General features: G+C 43.4%; 1 protein-coding gene across 2 annotated transcripts in view; it reads left to right on the top strand.

Moving 5' to 3' along the window:
- znf438 (zinc finger protein 438) overlaps positions 1–18,252 on the top strand; it is a 46,193-nt gene extending 27,941 nt beyond the window's left edge. The window contains exons 3-5 of one of the 2 annotated variants that reach the window (XM_063484171.1): positions 1,805–1,896; positions 14,223–15,988; positions 16,123–18,252. In XM_063484171.1, coding sequence (XP_063340241.1) covers positions 14,247–15,988; positions 16,123–16,711 — 2,331 coding nt within the window. In that variant the 5' untranslated portion in view covers positions 1,805–1,896; positions 14,223–14,246 and the 3' untranslated portion in view covers positions 16,712–18,252. The remainder of the gene's footprint in view (positions 1–1,804; positions 1,897–14,222; positions 15,989–16,122) is intronic. The other variant, XM_063484172.1, reaches the window with a different exon arrangement.
- Positions 18,253–23,713: the final 5,461 nt, after the last annotated feature.

Here is a 23,713-nt window from a genome sequence, read left to right as displayed (position 1 = left end):
CTTTGAGTGCAGCTGACTTTGAGTTGAAAATAAAGGGTCAGTGTGATATTTATATTCTAAAATATATATGAAGAAAATGCTAAAGATGCTTATTGTGCGCTTTAATCCAGCTTGCATAAACGTTTTCTCAGACGTGCCATGAGTGCACTCTTGAGATATGAGGTGTTCTGTACTGTCGCGTATTTGTCCTCAAGGTTAGCATCCCGGCTCATTAGAATCAGCTTGTTTAGAGCGGATGACTCGCTGTGTTGTCTGATTCGAGTTGAGGCAGCAAGAAAACAAATGCAGCCCTCACGTTCCAGCATCGCGTGTCCCAGCCTCCTATTTCTCAATAATTTATCCAGACAACTAGAATGATTATTATATGAATATGCACTAAAAATTCCATTCTTGTGCTCTTTCTCTCCAAGTTTGTGCATGTCAGTGTGTGCAGAGAGTGCGCGCGTGCGAGCGAACACGGAGCTGTGTGTATGCAGCACTTTTCCGCCTGAAACAAAGGAGGTGTCAGAGCGAATTAGCCCCCCTACAACTGAACGCCCAGAGAGCTTAGAGATGCACCACAGGTTCTGCTGAGTCGCACATGAGCCGCGGTGTCTGCTCCCCTCCTCCTCCTTTTGCCCCACCCCTGCCACACTCCCCCCCTCCGACTCCTGAGTTGCTCTAACAAGGTTGTTGGAGGAGGATAAGGCGTGTTAAATGAATAATTTACACAGAAGAGCGCTCCTTATTTATTTAATACGGCTGGATCTGACTGAGTGGGCAGCCTGCGTCCCCAACTGCTGAGACACTGTTGGCTAAACGAGCACTCGCTCAGCTTAATGGAGGGTCAAAGCGACAGGCGTTTAGAGCGAGCGAGGGGTTGCAAGAGAGAATTTGTTGATATAGTGTGTGCGCGCGCAAACTTCTGAAACAGGCCATGCAGAGCCATGCTAGGGTGTAAAAGTCTGTTATCACACCAGTTTGCTCTTTAAATTTCTGATCAGCTACCTCAACATTTCTCCAGATAATTAATGGAATACATTTATGCTTTTTCAACATTAAATTAAATCAATGGGATTTTAAATATTTCATGTATTTTTTTTAGTAGTTAAAATAAGTTAAAGTAATTAAAATAATTGCAATTTATAGATTAATTTTACTCAAGGTATTCTCACTAATTATTTTTATTGTCTCTAGATATAATAACTTTATTTTTTTTACACCATAATCACAGATTAGAAACAAGAAGGGTGATTGTTGTGTTTGTTTTAATGCTAATTAAAATATTTTAAAGCTAAGACAGTTTCAACCCTGCTAGTTAGCGTGCCAGTTAGATAGCATATTTAGAATTATTGAGGCTATTGAGTCTCTCTAGCTAACTAGCTAGCTAGTTAAATTTGGCTACTATAACAAAAAAAGTCAGCTTTTTGCTCCTCACATACTGGTACTACAGCAAAACTGAATTAGCTGTCTGCTAAGATGGGTTCTTTATTTTTGATGCAGAGTAATAATACAGTTTCGACCTTGCTAGTTAGCTTGCCAGTTAGCATATTCAGAACTACTGTGTTATTAGGTGGGGTAATTATTATTATTAATTGTTGATTGGCTTATTTTTCTCATTTTATTTTATTTTTTTAAATAATTCTTTAAACTTATTCTTTATTTCCTGTTATTTTTATTATTTTTATCCCACATTATAATTTTGATCCCTTTGGGACTCCATAATCCACCACATCTGTGTCAGCGTTTACCAATATTTTGTGATTGCTTTGACTTTGTCTATTTGGGAAAAAAAATGAATGAAAGGGTTGATGTGTCTTCACAGGAGGAGTGCGGAGACTGGGGGGGGAGGGGACCACAACCTGGGCACCAACCAGAAAGTGAGCAGCTGAAAAGGAAGGAAAGATCATCCAATCGGTAAACACCTCAGGTCTACGTCAGTTGTTTTAAGATAAACTTTATTGACCCCATGCAGAGACATTGAAGTGCTACACCAGCACACAGCAAAACATTGTACCTGCTGCTTTCAGCCGATGAATTAAAAACACTAAGAAGTTAAGGAAAGTTTCAATTAAAAATTGGACTAGAGAATGAAATTATGTGATGGCTGTAGAGAGCAGGGTTTACTGTCATTATGTTAGGATTTTAAAACATTTTAGAGATATCAGAAAATGTCAGTCGTGTTCCATAATTAAAGATCGGCTCTCATTCTAGTAGCAGAGATGGATTAATCAGGGTATGGCAAAAATCCCTGAAAGACCTGGGTAGCTCTGGGTTTCCTCCTCCTCATCCTCCTGTGGACAGAGACGGTCTCACTCAGCAGAAGCATCACAGCACCACAGTTCTTGTGTGTGTCTGTGTGTGTGTGTGTGTGTGTCCATCCCAGGGGAATGAAATCCCCCAGCTCACACTGACCTCATTATAAAAATAGCTCGTCCATCCAGCCATCACATATCCCACATTTCCCCTCTCTTCCTCGGCCTCTTAGATACGTGGCAGTCCTCCCTACCTTCCTCTTTCTCATCTCTTCATCAGTGTTTGAGCTGGACTTAACGTGAGATTAAAAGCTTATGCAAGTCCATGTAACGCCAAGGTTTCCTTCCCCTGTCATTAGTGATGTGTCCCTAATCTGGGGATGTCTTTTAATCATGCAACATCTCAGAGCAACATTAAAGATTGCGTATTACATAATCAGTTAACGCTGCTTCTTGGTAGGGTAGAGATTGCAAGCTGTTTCGACGTTTTTCCTCAGACTTCCTGTCTTTTCTTTTACCTGGTCCACCGCCTGCTCTGCCAGAAGAGAGGAATCCCTCCCACTGGAGTGAGCAGCGTCTGGTTAATTTAACAGCAGCATCAGTGATTATTACAGTCCGAGTTCGCCTTTGATCCTGCCAGACAGCATTTGTCTTAGTTGGGTTTTATAATCCAACAGAGACTCCTTAGCAGATGCTCGATTTATGGACTGTGAACAAAGACTGAGATAGAGAGACAATTTCTGAAGACATCATACATGGAGATAAAGGCGATTTGACCATTCCTGCTGATGTTTAGTAAAGCTCACAGTTAAACACAGTCACCAGTGGGAGATGTTTGTTCGAGCACAGCACTGTCAGCCACTGAGCCACTCTGCTGGAGCAGCTTAGGCTACTGCAGGAATAATAATTAGAGTGCAAATGATTACAAATCACTTTGTTTTACAGTTTGTTAGTTTTTTTTAGAAACAGAGTTATAGTGTACTTAAACATTGCAAAATTACTGTTTCTCAGGAAACTAATTTCTGGTGCATTTAACACTTAAAGAGTGTGTGTAATAAAGAAATCAAACAGTTTAACAAACTTAGGAAATATGATCCTTATCTAGTAAGTCTTTTGTCACAAAGTCTGTCACTTTGAATCTGAATGCTGAGCTTTAAAACACACAATCATAGGCCGAAGAATGAAATCTGAGCTGATGTTCAAGCGCAGTAGCTTTTTACAGACAGAAAGATCTTCTTTTCTCCTCGTGGATCTCTGCCTGCTTTGAGTTTCGAGTAGTGTTGATTAAATAATGATTTTCCTTTTCAATTTTTAAAAACACCTCATTCTGAGTATTTGAAATCATTTCAGGTTTCAATTTTACATTAACTGTACGCCCATACATTCACGCTTTCTACACGCACACACACATTATCCATACAGCCTGAGTACAGAGAAGGAAATGGTTTATCTCAGAGGCTTTAAAAAAATGCAAAACCTCGACAAGTTCACGAAATGTCCATAAGAAAGTATAAAAACATTTTTATATCCCAGTTTTTTTATTCCATGCTATCAGAAATTCTGGAATACTGTCTCCACAGAACATGATCCATAATGTTCTTGCAGGGGAGGGTGCTGCTGCCGATGATTGTGATTGATTAAGCAAACACGCTGTCATTTCATAACAAAAGCACCCACAGCAAACACAAAGCCCAGTGTCTGGCACAAGCGCTGATAGAACACAAACAATTATCACAAGGCATGCAGCGGAGCAATCTGAAAAATGACTGTGTGGGTTGCTGTATGCAGTTATGTGCCAACATAACAAGCATTAGGCTGATTAGACTCCCAACATCAAACTTCCTATAGAGTAAAGTTCCCTCAGTTTTTTTCCCCCTGCCTGTGTAGAAATGGACTGCAAAGGCTGCTTTGGCTTCTCAGTCTGTTGGTCATCAAATCTTGGGCACCTCTGTCACAATTGCTGTTAGCAAAATCATGAACCTTTCTGTAAGCAGGAACTTTCAGTGGGAGTAAAGCTACTGACCAGAACTCAAAGTTAGACCTAGGTTCCTCTCTGTGAAAGTAAAAGTAGGGGAACTGACCTTCAAAGTTTCCAGCTCTCCTGCAGAACTAGTTACTGTGGTACAGATTCACCCATTGATCTGTCTCACCTTGGATTAGACGGTTTCATACAAAACAGCACAGTAAATATGTCCCCTTTCCATAATGTGTAAGTACAGGTGATAGTTTGTGAAGTTGTCCACACTGAGTCCCACAAGTCAGCAATGCACATACTGTGTATTAAAGGTCACTTAGAGATTTATTTAAGATCAGGTCCTTTTATAAATGGTTCCATTTGGTTTCTGTTATATGCTAGTAGTTACTGTACGTAAAATAATATAATAGAAGTTTAAATTTCATAGGATGCAGGTCAATTTGTTAGCTTTAATGTGGATAAAAAATGTAATTATCAGCTGAACAAAGAGGATAAACTGGAATTATTAGCATAAAGTGTGTTTGGCTAGCTGAAAGTATAAATGGTTACATTTGCCAGCTAAGCATCAAATAGTGGACCTGGCTAACAAGATGAATGATGAATTGTTACAACGTCTGGCTGCAAAGGATGCAAAGGTGTGCCGCAAATGGTCCCTGCAGACAAAGATTACCTGTTATATGTAACAGTAACTAAAAGACAGTTTCTTTATTTATTCCTAATTTGTAACTGTAAATGGAAAGCGGACAGTAGGCTGGATCCAGTTTATAATGCACACATTTGAAAGTCACAGTTGTTGTTAGTAACAGCGTTCCTGAGCCCATGTGACGTGTTTGTTGAATCCCAAAGGTTGGAATGCAATGTTTTAAGTGATGAATGTAGAGGTACATTCATCACTTGTGTGAGTGTACTTGTTTGCGTTTACCTCTCCTTTGTAACATTACCTTCTTACCTACACATCCTGCAGCTTACCCCCCCCCCCAGAAAGACAATTCAACGTTAAATATGGAAAAGCTGCCTCACATTGACCTGTTTTTGTTTTAACTGTTGGATTCATCTGCATTTCTTTTGATCTCACACTGGGTCTCTAGGAGCAGGCATCATTAAGAAGGTTCACACAACATTTTTTCTTCCTCTCAACATGGCCAAAGCTCCAGCATGTGAACCCTTCTCTGGCAGTGCCCTTCACTCCCCTGCAAGCCCCTTAAAGTCCTCTGCTATGCTACGCTCCCTTTGCTTCAGTGCTGCCCTGAGTTGGGTTGAAAGCCAAAGCCATTCTTGTCTGTCCTTCACCGCTAATCTGGCATGTTCGTGTGTTGTGTTGCCCTTGGGGTGGGTTACCTCCACCTCCACCCCCTCCATCTCATCTCTTCTCCTCCCCACCTTGCTGTTTATCCATCTCTGGGCTCGTTGCGTCCCTGAACCTGCTCTAATTAGCATCCCACACAACACTGTTTATTTACTCAGGTACTGGCAGAAGGGGAGGGAGGTGCGAATGAAAGGGAGAGTTGGAAAAAGGAAGGATGAGGCAGAGAAAGCTGGGAAGTGAGGGAGGGAAAGAGAAGGCTAGGAAACAGGAAGAGAGGGAGAAATGATTCAGAGAATCAAAGAGCTCTGAGACTCTCTCATACCGGATGCATGGAGTAATGATGGTTAGAGAGACGTGATGCAGAAAGTCAAAAGTGAGAGACAGAAATCTTTCCCGCCTCTCCACGCCTCCTCTCTGCCATTTCCAGTGTTTCATCTGAGATGCAGAGTGCCTAAAATTAGCAAGCTGGCAGCTTCCTTCCTTCCTCCCTTCCAGGGCCCCATTAAAGTTCTCCCATAGCGTCGAGTGATCATTAAGGTGGGTCTGGGAGTGCAGGTGTTTTCTTAGCACCCCAGTCAAGGCTGCAGTGGCATCACTTTTCTTCATCGGGGCCAGCGTGAGCAAAAACTCTGTGCAGTCTTCATTTGCGGGAGTGTTTGAGCTTTCGCCTTGTAAGTAATGAACATCGCTCAATCTGTCAGCAAGGATGGATGAGCATATTAATAAACGATGGACAAAGGAGCAGCAGAGAATAGATAGAACTGGACAGGCCTTGTTGTTTGAACATCTATGTGTTTGACAATCAGGCGGTTGTACAAATCTTGCACTCAGTGTCTTGTTCTTTGGTCATGTTACCCTACCCCTTAATGCTCTGTGTTGTGCACCGTTATCCATCCGCCAGTGAATATCTGTGAGACGTCAGGGCTCAGATTGCTGCTTAAATGGACTGGATTGTACATAATCTCACAAGATGGGTAGTCTTTCTTTTTAAAAAGAATTAGAGAAAAAAAGAAAGCTCAAAGTTCAAAGCCTTCATGCTTTAACAAGTCTTTGCAGTCTGCCAGGCACTAGGTATGATTGTGAAAAGGTGTTGCGAGGTCACCAGGTGAAGGCTAAAGGATTTGACACCCACTTCGCTGGACGTCTGTTTTTGCTTGTGCCCGATTCACTGTAAACCTACTTGACTCTGCAGCTTAGTGATTTTGAAATTTCAAACACTGCGGCCTCAGTTGCACCAGTTCCAGCTGGCTCTTTGTTGCATGACTAAAGCCGCTTTCACGCTACATCCCTGAACTTTTATTGGACTTACCCAACAGAGGTGCATGTGGCAACACAAATGTTCCACTGGACACTAAACAGTCTTTAACCAGCCGTCTCCTTAGTACAAAGACTGTGTGAGAATAGTTCAGCTTTGTGCACACTTACCTGAGGATGCATTCAATGTATAGAGGTTTTTTTTAAGCACTTTTCAAATCTTTTTTTCTTAAATGTTGCAGGTCAAATTTCTGGTGTCACAGAACAACAGTTTATGTAACTTCTATTTCAAACTAGACGACTCAGAGTAAGCAAGAGAGAGATCTGATGCCACAGCAGCCACCTAGGCGACCTACTTGTTGGAGATTGGTGTCCACAGTGGGGCTTGCCAAATCCTTGTTTGCTTCCTTACTGGTGAAGGCAGCTTCTGCTGTTGTACCTCTACGAGTATCAATACTTTTATGTGTTTATCCTACTGTGCCTGTGCCTACTACCAGGTAAACAAAGCTAAGAGATCTCGTCAATGCCGGTTCTTCTTTGTGGATTTCAGTGCAAATAGTGTAGTTATGTACAGTCTTGGATGGCAGTTTTTTAACTAAAATGGTCCCAAGTTGCTGTCCTGTAACACGTCTTGTCATCTCTGACAGCTCTCATCCCTCTCTTCTTTCCTTTTCTCCTCCAGCTCCCCTCTGCTTTTCCACCACTGTTTAGTGCTGTTTGACCTGCTCAGAAGGGCCCAAATGTCACAGCAGAGGGAAAGGTCAGGTAAAGGTTTTAGTGCTGAGCAAAGTCTGGATGGCTAACACAGCGCTGGATGCCCGAGGGCGTCGAGGCGGGGGAGGAGGGCCACGTTAACACTTCCGACCTTGAATACACACACACCTACCTCTACACGGTTACATGCACTTTGACACACTGCTGTCACCTCGCCTCCGTGTCGACGTCACTCAGCTCAGAGCCGGGAGCCACATCAGCTGCGTGCACGTGGCCGCGTCTGTTTATGTGTGCTCGTACGCTCATTTGGGTCATCTGCAAGCACGGATGATTGAGGACGCTACGGCTTCCCGGGGAATGACGCATGGCCTCGCTGTGGACATTGGGTCACAGGTCGCTGGCTGTCGGGGGTTTACAGGATCCTGCTTTTAAAGGGCAGGACCTCCATTTTTTTACTGACCACTTTGGAACCCTTTGAATAGAAAATTATTTGGATTCATATAAAAAGGACGAGTGCGTGCACTTCCTTATTTTGCAAGTGAATGAAAGCAAAACACCCAGAGTCTGAGTTCAGTGTGTTCTGTACGGTGAATGGCAGATCAGTGGTGGGATTTCTTTATTGATTAATCTACATCCACATGCAGGGCAGAGCAGCCGGATCCTAATTGGAATGGATTTCTCTCTTGCATTGATTTGCTCAGGTGACAGTGGATGACATATGTGTGTGTGTGTGTGTGTGCGTGCGCTGAATACCATATGGTGTTCTGATGTTCTGTCTTACAACACCTTTCGCTGTTTGTTGTCCGGTGAAGAGGTGAAAAGGAGCAGCTGGATGTTGGCAGCGTGTGCGCCTCTTCTTTGGCTCTCTCATTCAGCAGCACTCTGAGATAAAGCAAGAACACTGACTTCATTACCCCATGACTGCTTTCACCCACACACACATGCATATACAAGCTGGTGCGCAAAAATGAGTAGTTGGCATGCATGCAGGCAGAAGCAATGGAGCACAGATAACTTTACACAGGAGGGAATGATGTCATTTCCTCTTGGATGCATTTTTGTTTTTTGATGTTTTTGCATCTTAACAAAGGCAAGAAAGGTTTATCTTTTTAACTAACTCTCTCACATTTACTTATCCCACACATAATGTGTGTGTGTGTGTGTGTGCAAGAGAGAGGGGGCTGCTGAGAGATGGCCGCTGGACATGGCTTCTCACAGCCGGCTGGCCCCGACCCCCCATGATCTGCTCTCTTATCTAGTCCAGATCCTGGCCTTTCATCTGGGCTAAAACCTGGGGGAGCTTGGCCTCTGCTGTTTTTTAAGTCTTCTCTCTCTCTCTCTCTCCCTCCCTCTCCTCTCTCTCTCTCTCTCTCTCTCTCTCTCTCTCTCTCTCTCTCTCTCACACACTCACACTCACACTCTCACTCACACACACACACACACACACACACACACACACACACACACACACACAGTCTCATTCCAGACCCCCTCCATCTCCAGACTCTATCTGTGAGTCCCAGATGAGCATTGCTCTCACCTACAAGAAGAGATAACAAACCTCACACTCCTCTGCTCTCCTTTCCCCAAAACACTTCAGATTTGATTTCTTCAAAACTCACTGTGAGGGGAAAAAAAAGAAATTACCTCCCCTTTCTCCCTTTCTTATTGTCTGCTTCGTTTTCATGTGAGAATTGGGTTTTTTTTAATGTTTTTTTTTTTTTTTCTTTTTTCGAGATGTGGTTGTTGTTATGTTTGGGTCCTTGCCACCGCCTTCATAGATAGGAAGCAAAATGCTGCACTCTGCAGTTTAAACAGTAGTTGTTTGGCTAAAAGCGAAACAAAGCAGAATCACAGAACGCATCGGGGATGCTCCCCAAACACGGTGCTCTTCATGTTTTGACACTGAACAAAGTGGCGCTTTCAGCTCTCACTAAATTGCATTACAGCCTAACAATAGGTGGGTTGTTTTGGCTGGTCGGCCAGTCGGTCTTGGCTGGACCAGATCTTCATGTGACCAACGTTCAGCTTCGAGAGCGTGAGCTGACGTTTTTGTGTGTGTGAGTAAAGCGTCTGCAGTTCATACCATGTCATTCCATTCCAGGTGGATGCCTGGCCCGTCCCCACTCTGCCCTGCTGCTCACCCCTGACCTGTTTCCAGCATAAACACCAGATCCTCACCTCTCACCCCTCTGGCTTTACCTGATAATCTGTCTCTGTGGAGCAACCCCCCTCTTTCTCACACACACACACACACACACACACTATCGTTTTTCTTCTTTCTTCCTTAGTTTCTTACATTCTCTCCGGAAACCAGATTTCTGCATCACCCTAGCAGTGACCTCTGACCCCAGTCAGATCGGAGCAGTTGGCGTTTTGAATCCAGCAGCAGTTTGAGTAGCATCAGTGACCTGCTTGCACATTTGTCACTTAGCCTTGTTGTGTTATGCACCCTCGAGTCAAAGCTGCGTAACAGTTAAAGTGAATGGGGTTTGCATTCAAAGACATTTTGCTTTATGGGAGCATGTCGGCCATCAGTGTGTGGATGAGTTATTTTGGAAAGTGTTCACAGGCCCTTCACGTTTTATGAATTAAATGCACTTCTTGCTTATTTTTCTGCACACAATAAATCACATTTACAAAGCAAAGACTTCTTTGTAATTACTGTGAATTTTATTTAATGAGCAATCTTTGTCACGGCACACTAATCTGAGCTTTACTGAGGTGAGTCTGGTTTACATTGATGCTAGCTTAGATCACACGATTAGCAGGCGAACATGGCGCAAAGGTGAAATGGAGCGACCAATCCAAAGCCCTCTGCTGTGCATCTTCTCCGACTTTCCTGTCCACTCTCCACTGTCTATAAAAATGAAAGGCCCAAAAAATAACATATTAAAAAATATTATCTTTCCAATTTACATATGGCATCATCACCCAACCCCTCCTTTTTCTTTCCTTTTTTTTTTGGAGGACTGCACATAAGTTCACTTCTGTAGCCTGTGCTTTGTTGGAGTTTATCCATTCTCTATACGTAGACAAAGAGTGGGCACGTAGCAGGACCATCCTTGAATTAAGATCCATCTTTCAGTTAGGATTTTTCTAATCATCCCTCAAAGATCCAAGGGAGATGGCCAAACAAAGTGATGTAACCAGACTGAAAAAGGCTTTCACCAATAAAATGGTCAAGAAACACCATCTCCATTTGTTGCAGAGCTCCACTAGTCTGGAGAAACTGTAAGCAGAGCAGCCATCTCAAAAACTCATAGCTGATCAGACCTATAGTGGACAGACAAAATCTGGCAGGATCCAGATACTGCTCATCACTGGGCCTAATGGGATATTTGGTTAAGTACGCTGGTGCCAGCATCATCCTGTCATGTGTAAAATAACAACTAAAGGTATCTGAAAGCTTTGGCTATCATTTGTGTGTCTACTGAAAATGACAGACTTCTCCTTGCATCCTGTTGTCTTCTTTGATCAGATGTTGAGCCTTGAAATGCTTTGACCCGTGAAACAGAAAAAAAACAACAACAAAACTATTAAAAATTCTAGTTACACTAGCTGGATTTTATTATAGCTTGTGCTTGATTGTAACTGGACATTGCAAAGGGCTGCTGGTCTAGCTTTTAAACAACCATTGCTCTTGATTTCTGTTCATTTGGTGTCTTTTTGTGTTTGAACACCAAAATAACCTTCTGGGGAGAATAGAGAATGATGACAGGGCAAGTTGACCGCTGCTGTTACATCAACAAGAAATCAAACCCTTGCCCGCTCCTTCCTCTTTCTCATTCTCATTTTTGTCTCTTCCCTCTCCAATGTGCCTGAAGTGGAAGAAGTGAGTTTTTAAAATGCAGGTTATGTAGATAGAGGCACATACTGAGACCTGAATCAAATTATGAGCAGGAACACACGGAGGGAAACTAACAAACTGTAGAAGGGTTACAAAAATAGCTGGAAGTTTAAAAGTAGCACTTTGACATATATCTGTATTTCCTTCTGTGCAACAGTGAAAGGGTCTGTGTTGTGTCATTGACCCATTCAGTGAAGTGAATTAGCAGATGTGGCCCGAAAGTGTTTTTTAAAGTGTTGTCTTTAGGGCCTCTTAAAATGAGAACAAGTCTTAATTGTGATAACAGTACATTCAGTTCAATTTAATATGGTTTTATCATGGCCTCCAGATGCTTTATATTGTAAGTTAAAGACACTATAATAATACAGAGAAAACTTCAACAATTAGATCATCCCATACGAGCAAGCAATTGGTGACAGTGGGGAGGAAAAACTCCCCTTTTAACAGGAAGAAACCTCCAGCAGAACAAGGCTCAGGGAGGGACAGCCGTTTTGCCATGATGTGGAGAGGGAGTCTGGACAAAAGAAACAGTTAGCGATTAAATCTTGAAATGAGCTAAAATGAGTCCCACAAATGAGTGAAAGTTAGCATGCTAAGTGACAATGGCAGCTCTGGAAAACATTCATATATACCTACCTAACGATCAGGTGGCTGATCGTTAGGTAGGTATTCAGTTTTCAGGTTTTGGATAGGTAATTTTTAGAGCGTAAATTTATACTGTTTTAAGCTTATGAACATAAACGGTGGTCATCAACTTTCAGCTCGTCTCACTGGGGCCATCTTACACCAGGACAGTTTTCATAACCCTCCTGATCTCCCACCGCTGACGCTGCTCTGTTTGCCTAGTGAATGTGCAGTTGTGCTTCAGCTGCCTACATAGGTTGAGCCTTCTCCGTTCTTTGTGTACAAAGTTGCCCAAGGATAAATTCCCTGAACAAAAATCATGAGGAAGTTTCCCCCTTTCTTTCTGTTCCTACTTCTTCCTCCTGCAGTGAATATGGTCTTATAAAGCACAGCAACGCAATAACACCACAGATAGAAACTTAATTAATGTACACATTGCAGAATTAATCAACAGGTATTGCCTCAAGTCCATTCTCTCACTTTTTATACCTACATAAAGCACCCAGAGGAACGCACATCCCACAGTTTTATTCCACTCTGTGTTCTGCCAAAGTCACAGTCAAATTGGAATCAACTATCCACACAGAGGAGGAATATCTCCAGCTTTATGGAGTCGTAATGCGGTAGGGGTACTGTATAAATAATCTGTGCACAGAAACACTTCCAGCTGTTAAACAATATGCCCTTTGCCGTTTTTCTTTTCCTCTCCTCCTTTTGAGTGTGCAGGGCTTTGAGCGTGAAAGCAGGCAGGGGGTTTTGTATGGAGAAATAATTTTGTTTAAATATTTGCCTTTTGTAACACCTCCAGATTGTTGCACTTTATGCTGTTTGGTATTACAGAGTGGAGCTGGAACATTGCCTGTATCAAACAGTGCTATTAAGGTTCAGGTCATAATGTGAAATTGAAATCCCAGAGTCTGTTTACAGTTAGGCCTTTTGAAGCATTCCAGTGTAATCTGTCCCTGCTTTTGATATAAAGATAGAGTATTGATATAAATGAAGGGAATTTTGCCTTTGTTTTTAAAACCATACCTGTGGCTTTTGATTGATGGATGGAAACGCTATGGTAGATTGAGATAATAAAGACTTGCTTAAAACCTCACTCTGAGGTTATAGTTTCCCCCACTGTATCAACATAGTCAGAAAGGTGAAACACGGAGTGCAAAGCCTCATCCCCACTGGGCTACCATGAAATTTTATTTGTGAACAAGGGATGATAAAATAAACCCAGGGCTTTTTTTTTTCAGGGACATCCTCGTTGCCTTTGGCCAGGTTGAGTAGGGAGCAGCTTTTACGCTCCATTGACTGATCCTTACAGGAAGTGAGGAGGGGGGGGGGGGGGGGGGTACAAGGAGCCCCTTCACCACAGAACCTCAGCATGTACCTTAACTACATGCTGAGCCCATATCAAAGGGGGCACTCTGTCCTTAGCCTGGGGGAGAGAGAGTCTGCTGTTTGGGTCTAGAGAGACATGGGTAATAGGACAGCTTGTCACACTTGTGCATATGCCTGCATTTTACACACTGCACGTTGCTGCTGTCTTGCTTGGGGTGCAAAGTAGCGACACCACAAAAAAAAAGAAAGAAAAGGAGACCGTATGCAGAGGGGTTGCATTTATATTAAGGTCCGAACCATCAACCACAATGACATGAACTCTAACCAGTTCTAACTAACAGTGCAGTGAGAATACTTAAGTTTTGGCTTCTGAAAATTGTTCTTGAATCAGGAGTAAAAAATGCATCCAAAATATATCTCCCGCCCATTCTGACCACATCTTGTTGCCGTCTGTAGACCAAACCAGTTTAAGCCTGTGCACGTGCTACGTGTTGCAGTGTTGACTTTCATTGTTCATGTGGAAAAATCTTGCCTCGTTCATAGACAAAATCTGCATCCACGGGGCAAGATTTACAATACTTGAAGTCACTGAAAGAAGTCTTTGCTTTGTAAATGTGATACTTGTAAGGACTATTAGTTCAAGTTCTAGTCACCAGCAATGCACATTTTGGCAGCATGCTGGTAAGTATTTCACATAGAAGTAGGAAAACGATTTAGTTTTTATGAGATTTTTAAAGTATATCTGCATTTGTAAATACGATCAGGACGTCTTGGCCTTGATGTTCGTTATTGGCTGTTCCTGTCAGAGCCTCAGCATGCAGGCTAGCTGATGGGTTGCCTGTTCGGGGTTTAAGGGGGATTTAAGACTGGAAAAGCTGAAGGCCCTCAGCGCATGAACTTATATACATGTTTTTTATGCTTGTGTTTCAGTTGGTAGTGACTGCAGACCATCAGATGAAGAGCCTTCAGTTTCGGAGCATTGCCCCCAAGGCCCCGGCTGTGGTGCCCTCTCCTTCCCCTGCGGTCCAGTCCTGTCAGCCCTCATCTGCTCTGCCTGAGGCTACCACTGCCTCAAGCCCCAAGTCCATCATTGTGCCCACCCAAAACTATGCACTCATGCAAATAGCAGGTCAAGATGGCACATTCTCCCTGGTGGCGCTCCCACCTTCTGTTTCTTCTCAGTCGCCGCAGCATCAGAAGAACCTTAAACTACCCATTCCCAGATACCAGCCAATGAGGAGCAAGGGGACCACAGATAAGGTCAAATCTCCTCCACTACCTGCCAGGGTGAAAACAGCCTCCAGAGTTTCTGACTCAGCACAGACCAAATCAGTGGGTTGTGGAGCATCAACAGCTATTAAGAAGAATCTACAAGAGACCAAGCACACAAAGGAAACCCTAGTGCCCAAAGAAGAGCCTTCAGAGCAGCTAATTCTAATAGACCCAGCCTCCTCTGACATCTCTGTTACTGCTCTTCTACCAGATAATGCTGTCCTCTACCCGGGTTCTCAGTTGGAGCGAGTACCAGATGGCTCAGAACAACCTACCACCACTGGTCTCATTCAGAACCTGCAGTACCCCCCTGCTTCCATCAAAAGCTCCCAAAGCAAATCACCGGAGGACAATAAGACTACAGTGAGAGTGTGCCAATCTAAGCTGGCTGCAGCCCAGACCCAGGGCAGTATCACTGTCCTTTCTCCAGCTATCTTCAGTAAAGCAGTCCAGATTATCCCATCCCCACCTAAGGGGAAATTACCCATTTTGCCCTACTCTAAAATGAAGAGCACCCTCATCCCAGCTGCCAAGCTCAATAATTTATCTCCAGAAAAGAAAAGTTTACCTGGCCCGAAAGGACTCACCAGCCCTTTAGATTCTACATCCAAGTCCCACGAGACAGCTGAAACCTTGAGTCACAACCGGGTGCCTAACTCCAGTCTAGAGCCTCAGGCCCAGCCCACACTAATGCCTGTTGTAGGAACACTCCAGAAGCCACCTGGCAAGAAGAGAGGAAGGAAGAGAAAAACGATGGAAGACATCTTAGCTTTTGAAGCCCGCAAGAAAAGGTCTTTATCCTTCTTCCGTAGAAGAGTCCCGGAGAAACAGCTGGCAGTTGTTCCAGGATCCAAACAAAAGGAAGTTGATATTTCAAAAAAATACCGCAGCATTAGACCCAAGCCCATGTTGGTGATGGAGACAGTTCCCCAGTTGGTTAGTCTGCCTGCTATTACGCCAGATGGCCAAGAACAGGAGCTCATACTTGGTCATCAGCTCCCCACCTCTACCACAACAAAAGCATTGGACTGTCCACCTCAGCCAACCCCGGTAACCCTCCACCTCAGAGGGGGCGCCCATCCTAGAGTGTTCATAGGAAGCCGACCGCCCCACCGCTGCCCCACCTGCAGCCGCTGCTTCAAATTCAAGCATCACCTTCAGAGCCACATGAACAGTCACGCCAACAATCGGCCGCACATCTGCCCCGTCTGCCGCAAGACGTACGCTCACTCAAGCAGCCTGAGCACCCACAAGAAGCTTCATCACTCTGAGGTACGGCCACGTCGTTCTCTATCCTGCGAGTTCTGCGAAAAGGCCTTTGGATATGTTGGGGTATACTTCAGTCATCTGAGAGAGGTCCATAAGGTGGTGCTAACCGTGGAGCCGTCAGTCAGTCATCATGAGGAAGACGTGCTTGTAGAGGGGTAAGATTATTAGCGATTGAGATAACTAATGAATATATGCTGCAACCTCATTTTGATCTTTAACTTCTAGCAAGGTGAAATAAACAGCCAAAGATACTGACTGACTGCACCTTATTCCTTTTATTTCTCTGCAGGGCCAGCTTGCCGGAACCATCAGATGAACAGGATTGTGAAGATCCTGTGGAGCTGCAGATCAAATGTGGCCGCTGTCAGGCAATCACTCCCACCTTTGCAGACATGAAGATGCATTTGCGATATGTGCACAGGGAGGAGGTCCACATTCAACTCTGTGAGGGCCAAGCCCCAAGGGGAGGCCGTGAGGCCGAGAATGAGCTGGTAAAGCACGCTGCCCACTACTGGCGACAGTTAAATGAGAAGCGCAATCTGGTCAAGTGTGGAAGCTGCGACGAAGAATTCTTTTCTTTCTCCAAGCTTAAGAAGCACATCATGTCCCACCACCGAGGAAGGGAAGGAGATGACAGCGGGGTCCTCCCATCACCAGAAAGCAGCGGAGGCCTCGGCATTCTTGCCACAGGTGCAGTTTTTAACTGTGTGCTTTGCAGTGAGGTGCTAGACACTAAAGAGCTGGTCATGGAGCACTGGAGGTGTCACCACCACTGTGAGCGTCCGAGCCTGCTGTGGGATGCCCTGAGCTCATACTCTGGCCAGGAAGAGGGCGAGGCAGACCGGGATCTGGAAACTCCCGCTCCAAGCCCGCGTTAGCCGACTGGCCCTTTGGGTTGGCGTGGGCTCCTCCTCATACACACTCAGTTCTAACAATCAGCAGCGCAGGGATAGAGATCTTCTCTTATAGCACTAGTTTCATCTTTCACCACTGGAGAAATCTGACCTTGTGCAAAAGAGGAAAAACAGTAAAGATAAAATCAAGCTTGTGGTGAAAAGTGATCTTTGTGTTAAGATTTGCAAGAGATGCTCTCGCTAGGTCAGAGAATCCAGTTTTATACACAATATCATTTTTCATGTTATTTTGATTGCACTGTTCTGTTTTTGGACTTTATTTTGTTTGGAAGTATGTATTTAATATCTCGTTGGAAATGCAAATGATTATTTTCTATCTATTGTTTATTTAAAAGTTATTAGAGGTCATCCATGACCCAACTGAAATAGTCGAGGGGTCATTTCACCCTTTAATATATCTAGCCATGCAGATAAGATCAGATTTTCTTATCTTTTCCTTTTTGTTAAACGTGCCGAACCAAAACGAAAAGTGACACCACACAAGATCAAATGTTTAAAAGCGAAACATTTTTTTGTAGCCAGATCATCCTTTCCATGTAACACCAGGCACATTTTTCAGAGGACAAAGGTTTAGCAGTCAACTGCTGTAGCTCCAAGTTTGTTGTTTATAAGTCACAATAGCTCCTGCAGCTTCCTACTCGTTATTTCCCATGCATTTTGCTATTTTTATGAGCAAAACATTACTGCGGATATGTAAAATGTGAGCACAAACTAATTCTAGTCACCTCCATTTATCAGGATAGAGTCAGAAATCTTAAAGATGACTCAAGCTACCAGGTCTGCATGGCTAGATACTACAACAGAGCATTGAGGAGATCATTTTATTCGGGGACGGCTGAATTAAAAGTAGTTCATTGCGTACCATCGCAGTGGCTGACAATTTAACCACTGGCCTTTGCGTCATAACAGTTTAAAAGTGTTCTGTAACTGTACAATCCTCAGTGTAGTATTGCTCGTGTAACAGAGTCCGATTAAGGGCAGTATTGGGGTCCATTATCCACCTGGACCCATGAAGGAACACTTTTCTTAACCAGCACCCAAGTGACATCCTTGTGGCCTTCTGAGAAAAAAAAAAAAAACGGAAAAAAATGTTGGTGTTCATGCGTAACGTGACTTATCATCGGTATGGTCCTCAGTAGGCCGAGTTCTATCTTCTTGACTTGTCGATTAATGCCTATATGTGTATTCTGTGATATGCCAAGGGTCTATTCACACTTGTGATTGTAGAAGTGAGGTTTGCATTGAAGCTTTTTCAACCACTGACAGAATACCATCGGTTTAGTAAATACACAAAGGAAAACCATTGAATTGCCTACCTGTTGTTGCCAGCTCATGTACGCACCTGTGGAATCGTGTGCACCTAGACTCTGAATAGAGTTAATATAAACTGTTGTCAAGTCCAGAAAATATGCTATTTTATACTATATAGATTATTAAAGAGGTCTCTTAGAATATTTATGCTTGTTATTGGTCCTTAAAGAACCAGCACTGAGACATTTGTTGTGTTTGCTTCTTTTTTTTTGGGGGGGGGGGGGGGGGGTGCTTAAATGTCTTGCTCTTGGTTGGGGGGCAGAGTAGCTCTGTTAACGTCTGTCTGTATGTATCTTTCATATGAAGAAGAAAAGAAAAAAATCACAGGGTCAAGTGAATGTACCTGAATGTTTTAAAAGACCTACCAAAAGTATATATATGCTACATAGACTTATTCTATAGATAGAATATATAGATATAATGAGAATAAATATATATATATTTACATAGAGTAACTAGTGAATCAGCTGCTTTGTTCTGTCAGTGAAGGAGGGGAAACAAGATGCATATATCATTGCCAGCACTGGCAACAAAAAGCCATGTAGAGCTGTCCTTATGTGTCTGACACAAACAGGGGACTGAATGAAGGCCAAAGCACTGAGAGAGTACTCTGATGTGTCTGGGTGTTCATCAGTGACTTGTTCTTCGCTTTCAAGCCCTCAACGCAAACCAGGAAGTGGCAGGCTTAAGGGTCAGTCTCTTCTCTCCTCAGATACGTGCGTGTATGACTGTCAGCAAAAGTCAGAAAGTGAAAAATCTCACATTAGGCGATGTAATGTGTTTGGCTCACATGATATGTTGGCTGTCAGAAACAAAAAAATAACAAAAGACTGAAAGTGTTCGTGCTTGTGGCTGTTTGTGTACCTGAAGAACCTGATGTTTATGAGAATAAAGATATGCTTTGTTCAGGACACTGTGTGTGTGTGTGGATGTTTTTTTTCTTCTTTTTTTCACTAAAGAGTCAGTAACTCAGGAAAAGTTAAAGTTCAGAATGCTAAACTTGTAGGAAGCATAGACTGTATTTGAAAACAATGGACAGAGCCGCCATGATGCCACCCACTGTGTATTTGAAGGTTTAACATTAGCTCCTTACAATAATGGGGGGGGGGGGGGGGGGGGGGGGGGGTCATGTGTCTTTGTCCTTTCTGTGTGTCACTAGTGGGTGAGAGAGAGTGAGTGAACGAATGGTGTGCGTGTGTGTGTGCGTATGTGCGCATGGCTGGTGCTGGGCCTTGGTTAAGATGGGACATGGTCACTGCTCCCGTCTGGACGCTTCTGCCCCTCCCTGGGATTCGGGTTCTTGTTGGTTCTGAGGTGCGTGGCTGGATGTTCTAGTGTGGTCATTGGCCCACTTCCCTGGTGGCTTGGGTTGGCCACTAGGGGAGTGTCTGGTTCCTGGTGCAGTAGTTGGCGATACATTGTGCATTTCTATTTGTTTCCATCAACCATTTCTAGCTTGTTTCTCTTGCCTGTCTTGCCTTAGACATCTTCATACTATTCCACTTACAATGTAATATCAAAATGAACACAAAAAGAAACGAATAAATAAACAGATAAAAGATTCACATGAACAAGAGGAGCCTGTAGAGATTCTGTGCGGCTGTTCTTGCAAAAGCAAAATGTGTTCGGCACCAAAATGCATTCAGATCACAGTTCTGAATGCAAAAGCTTCCACACAGGACAGGATTTATTAAAAAGAAGTTTGCATTACTTCATTTATGTAATGACGCTGAGTGGTTGGGTGTGGCTGATACATAACTTGCATTATTTATATCAATAAAGAATAACAATCACTAATAATCATTAGTTATTATTAATCTCTGACTCTCTTCCACACCATGTCTTTTGTCCCGTCTCCCTCCAATCACCCTCAAACGGTCATAGCAGACAGTTCATCCCTGAGTCTGGTTCTGCTGGAGGTTCTTCCTGTTAAAAGGGAGTTTTTCCTTCCCACTGTCGCCAAGTGCTTGCTCATAAGCGGTCATCTGATCATTGGGGTTTTCTCTGTATTATTGTAGGGTCTTTACCTTACAATGTATAAATAAAACTGAATTGAATTGAAAAGCTCTAAACCCTGACATGATTACCAGGGTTATCATTGAAAACAGAACCCAAAATCTCAGCTTTAGAAAGGTCATGATTGATTTTGTTTGAAACCACTTGTTTGGAAAAGACATTGTTCATTTTGCTAAGCTCCTACCTCTGGCACCTCACCAGCAGCCGGCTGCACGTGAAAGACATCGGCACTGGTGACAAGATAGTCATGCATGACACGGGCTCAGTGCTCAGAACTGCCATCGATATGCTAACGTGCTGTTTTGCATGCATGTTTACTATTGTCACAATCTTACATGTGTTGACATGCTAATATTTGCTAATTAGCACTAATCCCAAACTAAAACTGACACTGATGGGAATGTCAAAAGTTTTGCAAAGATGATCACATAAATAATGAAACTGATTTTAATTGCCTGAAACCATTCTGCAGGAATGCACTGGAGCAAAAACAGCAGAGAGGCATTGCAGGGTACTCACCAGAAGAGATTTAGACAATGACATTAATTGATATTTCTCTTTGGAAACGTGCACGTATGTATGGATATAAAGGTCAAGTAAAGTGGGTTACCCAAAGGGCGTTTGTGAGCCTGCATATGCCTTACCTCAGTGCTCCTCCCCTCCCAGCAGACTCTCCATCTGTCTGCTTTAGAGTCTTGATGTACTCTACAGATACATGTGTGCAAACGCTTCTAGCTTTTGGACTTCCAGTCATGAGTATTGATCTCCATCTTTTACCCCTTTGTCTGCTTTGTTAGACGACAAATTCACACACAGCACAGAGATGCTGACTTTATAGTAGTTTCCATGCTGTCAGGCTCAAACTGTCTCTGATGTGTCCTGGGACCTAGCCATGCTACCCATTGCCACACCGGTGTGGAATGCAGGTCCTGGGCTCTAATTGATTCGGCCGCTACGAACTCAAACAAACAACACAAAACAACGACAGCCTCTGTCAGGTTTTGTATTGGTGCCTCAACTTCTCCAAACTGCTTTACAAGCACTTGACTTCAGGTGGATTTCAGCTTGGGTGGAAACACAGATATAGCTGCGACATTGCTACATTATCGTCACCATCGCACCACATCGCAGGCGCAGATAAAAAGGAAAGCGCTGTACGCTGATGCATATTTCCCTTTAATCAAACGCACACCACAGCCATCACGCCGCACTCCCACCTCACTGTGGCTCTCAGGGGGACAGGGGAGATCAAAGCCACCCCCTCCCCCACGACCCCCCGCCTCCCACAACACACACACACACACCTACCCCAACCTTGCTTGTATATGATCAGTGGGAAAGGAGGAGAGCTAGGGGCTGCCTCTTTCTTTCTTTCTTTCTTTCTTTCTTTCTTTCTTTCTTTCTTCGGGCCTTTGAGCAAAACCTCCGTTAACAATCCTGGAAGTGTTGAGGTTGAGCAGCTTCTAAACAGCGCTTTTTCAATCCTATTCATATTGGACACGTTGATCCACTTATGTACTTAGTTGGTGTGTGTACCTGTTTCTCTTCCATCTGACCCTGATGTGCACGCCTGGCTGGGTCGAAACAAGAGCACAAAACAACAGGCAGGAAGACTTGGAATAACAACTGGCGTCACCGGGAGAAAGCCGAGGGAGATTTATAGGACAGTAAAAATGTGACCCACGCTGACCACAGATGTTCTCGTGAACATCTAAGGTGGGGTGTAATGAGAGGGCAACATGCAATCTTTCTGGCCGGCTCCACTCCCACTTTCTCAGTTTTCAGTGTCGACGCACGCTCTGCTGCCACTCTGTCTCAATAAGCCAACACCCATGAAGCTTCTGTCAGCACGTGTGCCGTGTTGGTGATCCATGTGCACGTTCATCAAAGTGATTCTATGGTTTCATCAAAGATTTATAAACTCTCCTGGATGTCAGGACTTAGGCGAACAAATTGGTAATCCCACATCTATGAACTCTCCCTCCATCTCTCGCCTCTCGATGTGGAGATGTGACCCAACCCTTCCCTTCCTTCCCTGCTGCCTCTTGGTCTCAGGTTTCAAAGCACCTCATCTCTCTTCACTCCTCCCAGATTAGTCATCTAATGAGCAGCAGTACTGATCAGGTGAATAATTGATGACGGGCGGCTGGAGAAAGGGATCGATCCGAGCTGGGCTGTGGCTCTAAATGGAGCAGGGAAGGAGACACCTCAGGAGGATAAGCAGGCGCAGGTACACCACTGCAACACTCTGTGCTCAGTTGATTAGGATGTAGATTCAGTATTCTTGCCTGATTCACAAATAGGAAAAGGCTAAAGAGCCACTTCTGGACAACAAAGTTTGTAGGAAGACCAACTTGATAAATCTTGATAAAACCTCTGAATGTGAATTTGTGATAATACTGAGGTAAAGCCTTTGATTACAATAATACCTCCACTGAAGTTTATAAGCTCATTGTTGCAGTAGCGTAACAGGGCGGCCCTTAGCGGCTGGAATCACACTGAGATGGACCAAGGCAAGTGTAGTGGAACAAAAAGTATTTATTTGCCATACAGCTCTCCTTACAAAGAATTCACTCGTCGAGCTTCTTCACAGCACAATCAACCCTCTCTAATGACAACCGGCAGCCTTAAATATGTTCAGTTGTCACAGACTAAACCATTATTCCACTCTCAGGTAAATTCTTAAATCCCAACCTTCCACCACAGTATACAATATATCAATTTGAATAAATAAATACATAAATACATTGCACATTTTTATATTAATAAATATTTCACACTTTAATTTTACACCAAACCCAATATTATAAAAACCCAAAAACCCAAGCACAAAAAGATTCACCACACTCTCTTAACCCATGGTCTCTCCCGGAACCTTTATATGGTGTCTGGAACCCCCAGGGAAACATTTGCCCAAACACCTTGAAGAGGACACAGGCAAGAAAAGTGAGTAATCATATCTTACAAACACTTATTTGCACCACTTTTAGTCCTAGATTTCCCACACACATTTGCGTTAGTTTTCCTTACTGGTAAACCTTAATCACAATCTCAATCACCATTCTTTTCTCCTCACAGACAACCAACACATTGCTTGATGAGGAGCAGCTGTGCAGGATCTAAAACAAGGCTACCAACTGATTTTAAAATTCTCAATAAATAAACTTCTTGTGTGCCAATGTTTTACTGTGCAAATCCATGCTTAAAGTGTGATGCTGAATAAAATGCTTGATAAGGTGCTTTTGGTAAAGTGAAAGGTGTGCTCTAAAGTGCTATACAGATAATGGAATATAAATAAATGTAGTAAGGGAGGCCTCTTCCTTATAAGTAGGCTTTAATTTATTTATTAGCATTGCAATAGATCTGTTAGAACACAAAGAACTGATTTAAAAAGATTGTAGAAGTGCCAAAAAGTGCATTACCTCTAATGGCCACTTGAGGCTGGCACCCAAAGCGAGCCAATCCGACTAAACTAGCAAGTTAGTAGTTTACAGTCCGGTACATGAAACACTTTTGGTCTCTGTACCTATTTTTTCATTCATGGTGACAGTACAAAGGGTGAATTATTTTATAACTTACCCATTAAAATTATGGGGGTTCCATTACAACCTTAACAGTTACTAAATTCCACCTCGCAGC

This window comes from Pelmatolapia mariae, linkage group LG9 (genome assembly GCF_036321145.2).
Source record: "Pelmatolapia mariae isolate MD_Pm_ZW linkage group LG9, Pm_UMD_F_2, whole genome shotgun sequence".
In the NCBI taxonomy this organism is placed as follows: Eukaryota; Metazoa; Chordata; class Actinopteri; order Cichliformes; family Cichlidae; genus Pelmatolapia; species Pelmatolapia mariae.
This window is presented reverse-complemented; position numbering and strand designations above follow the sequence as displayed.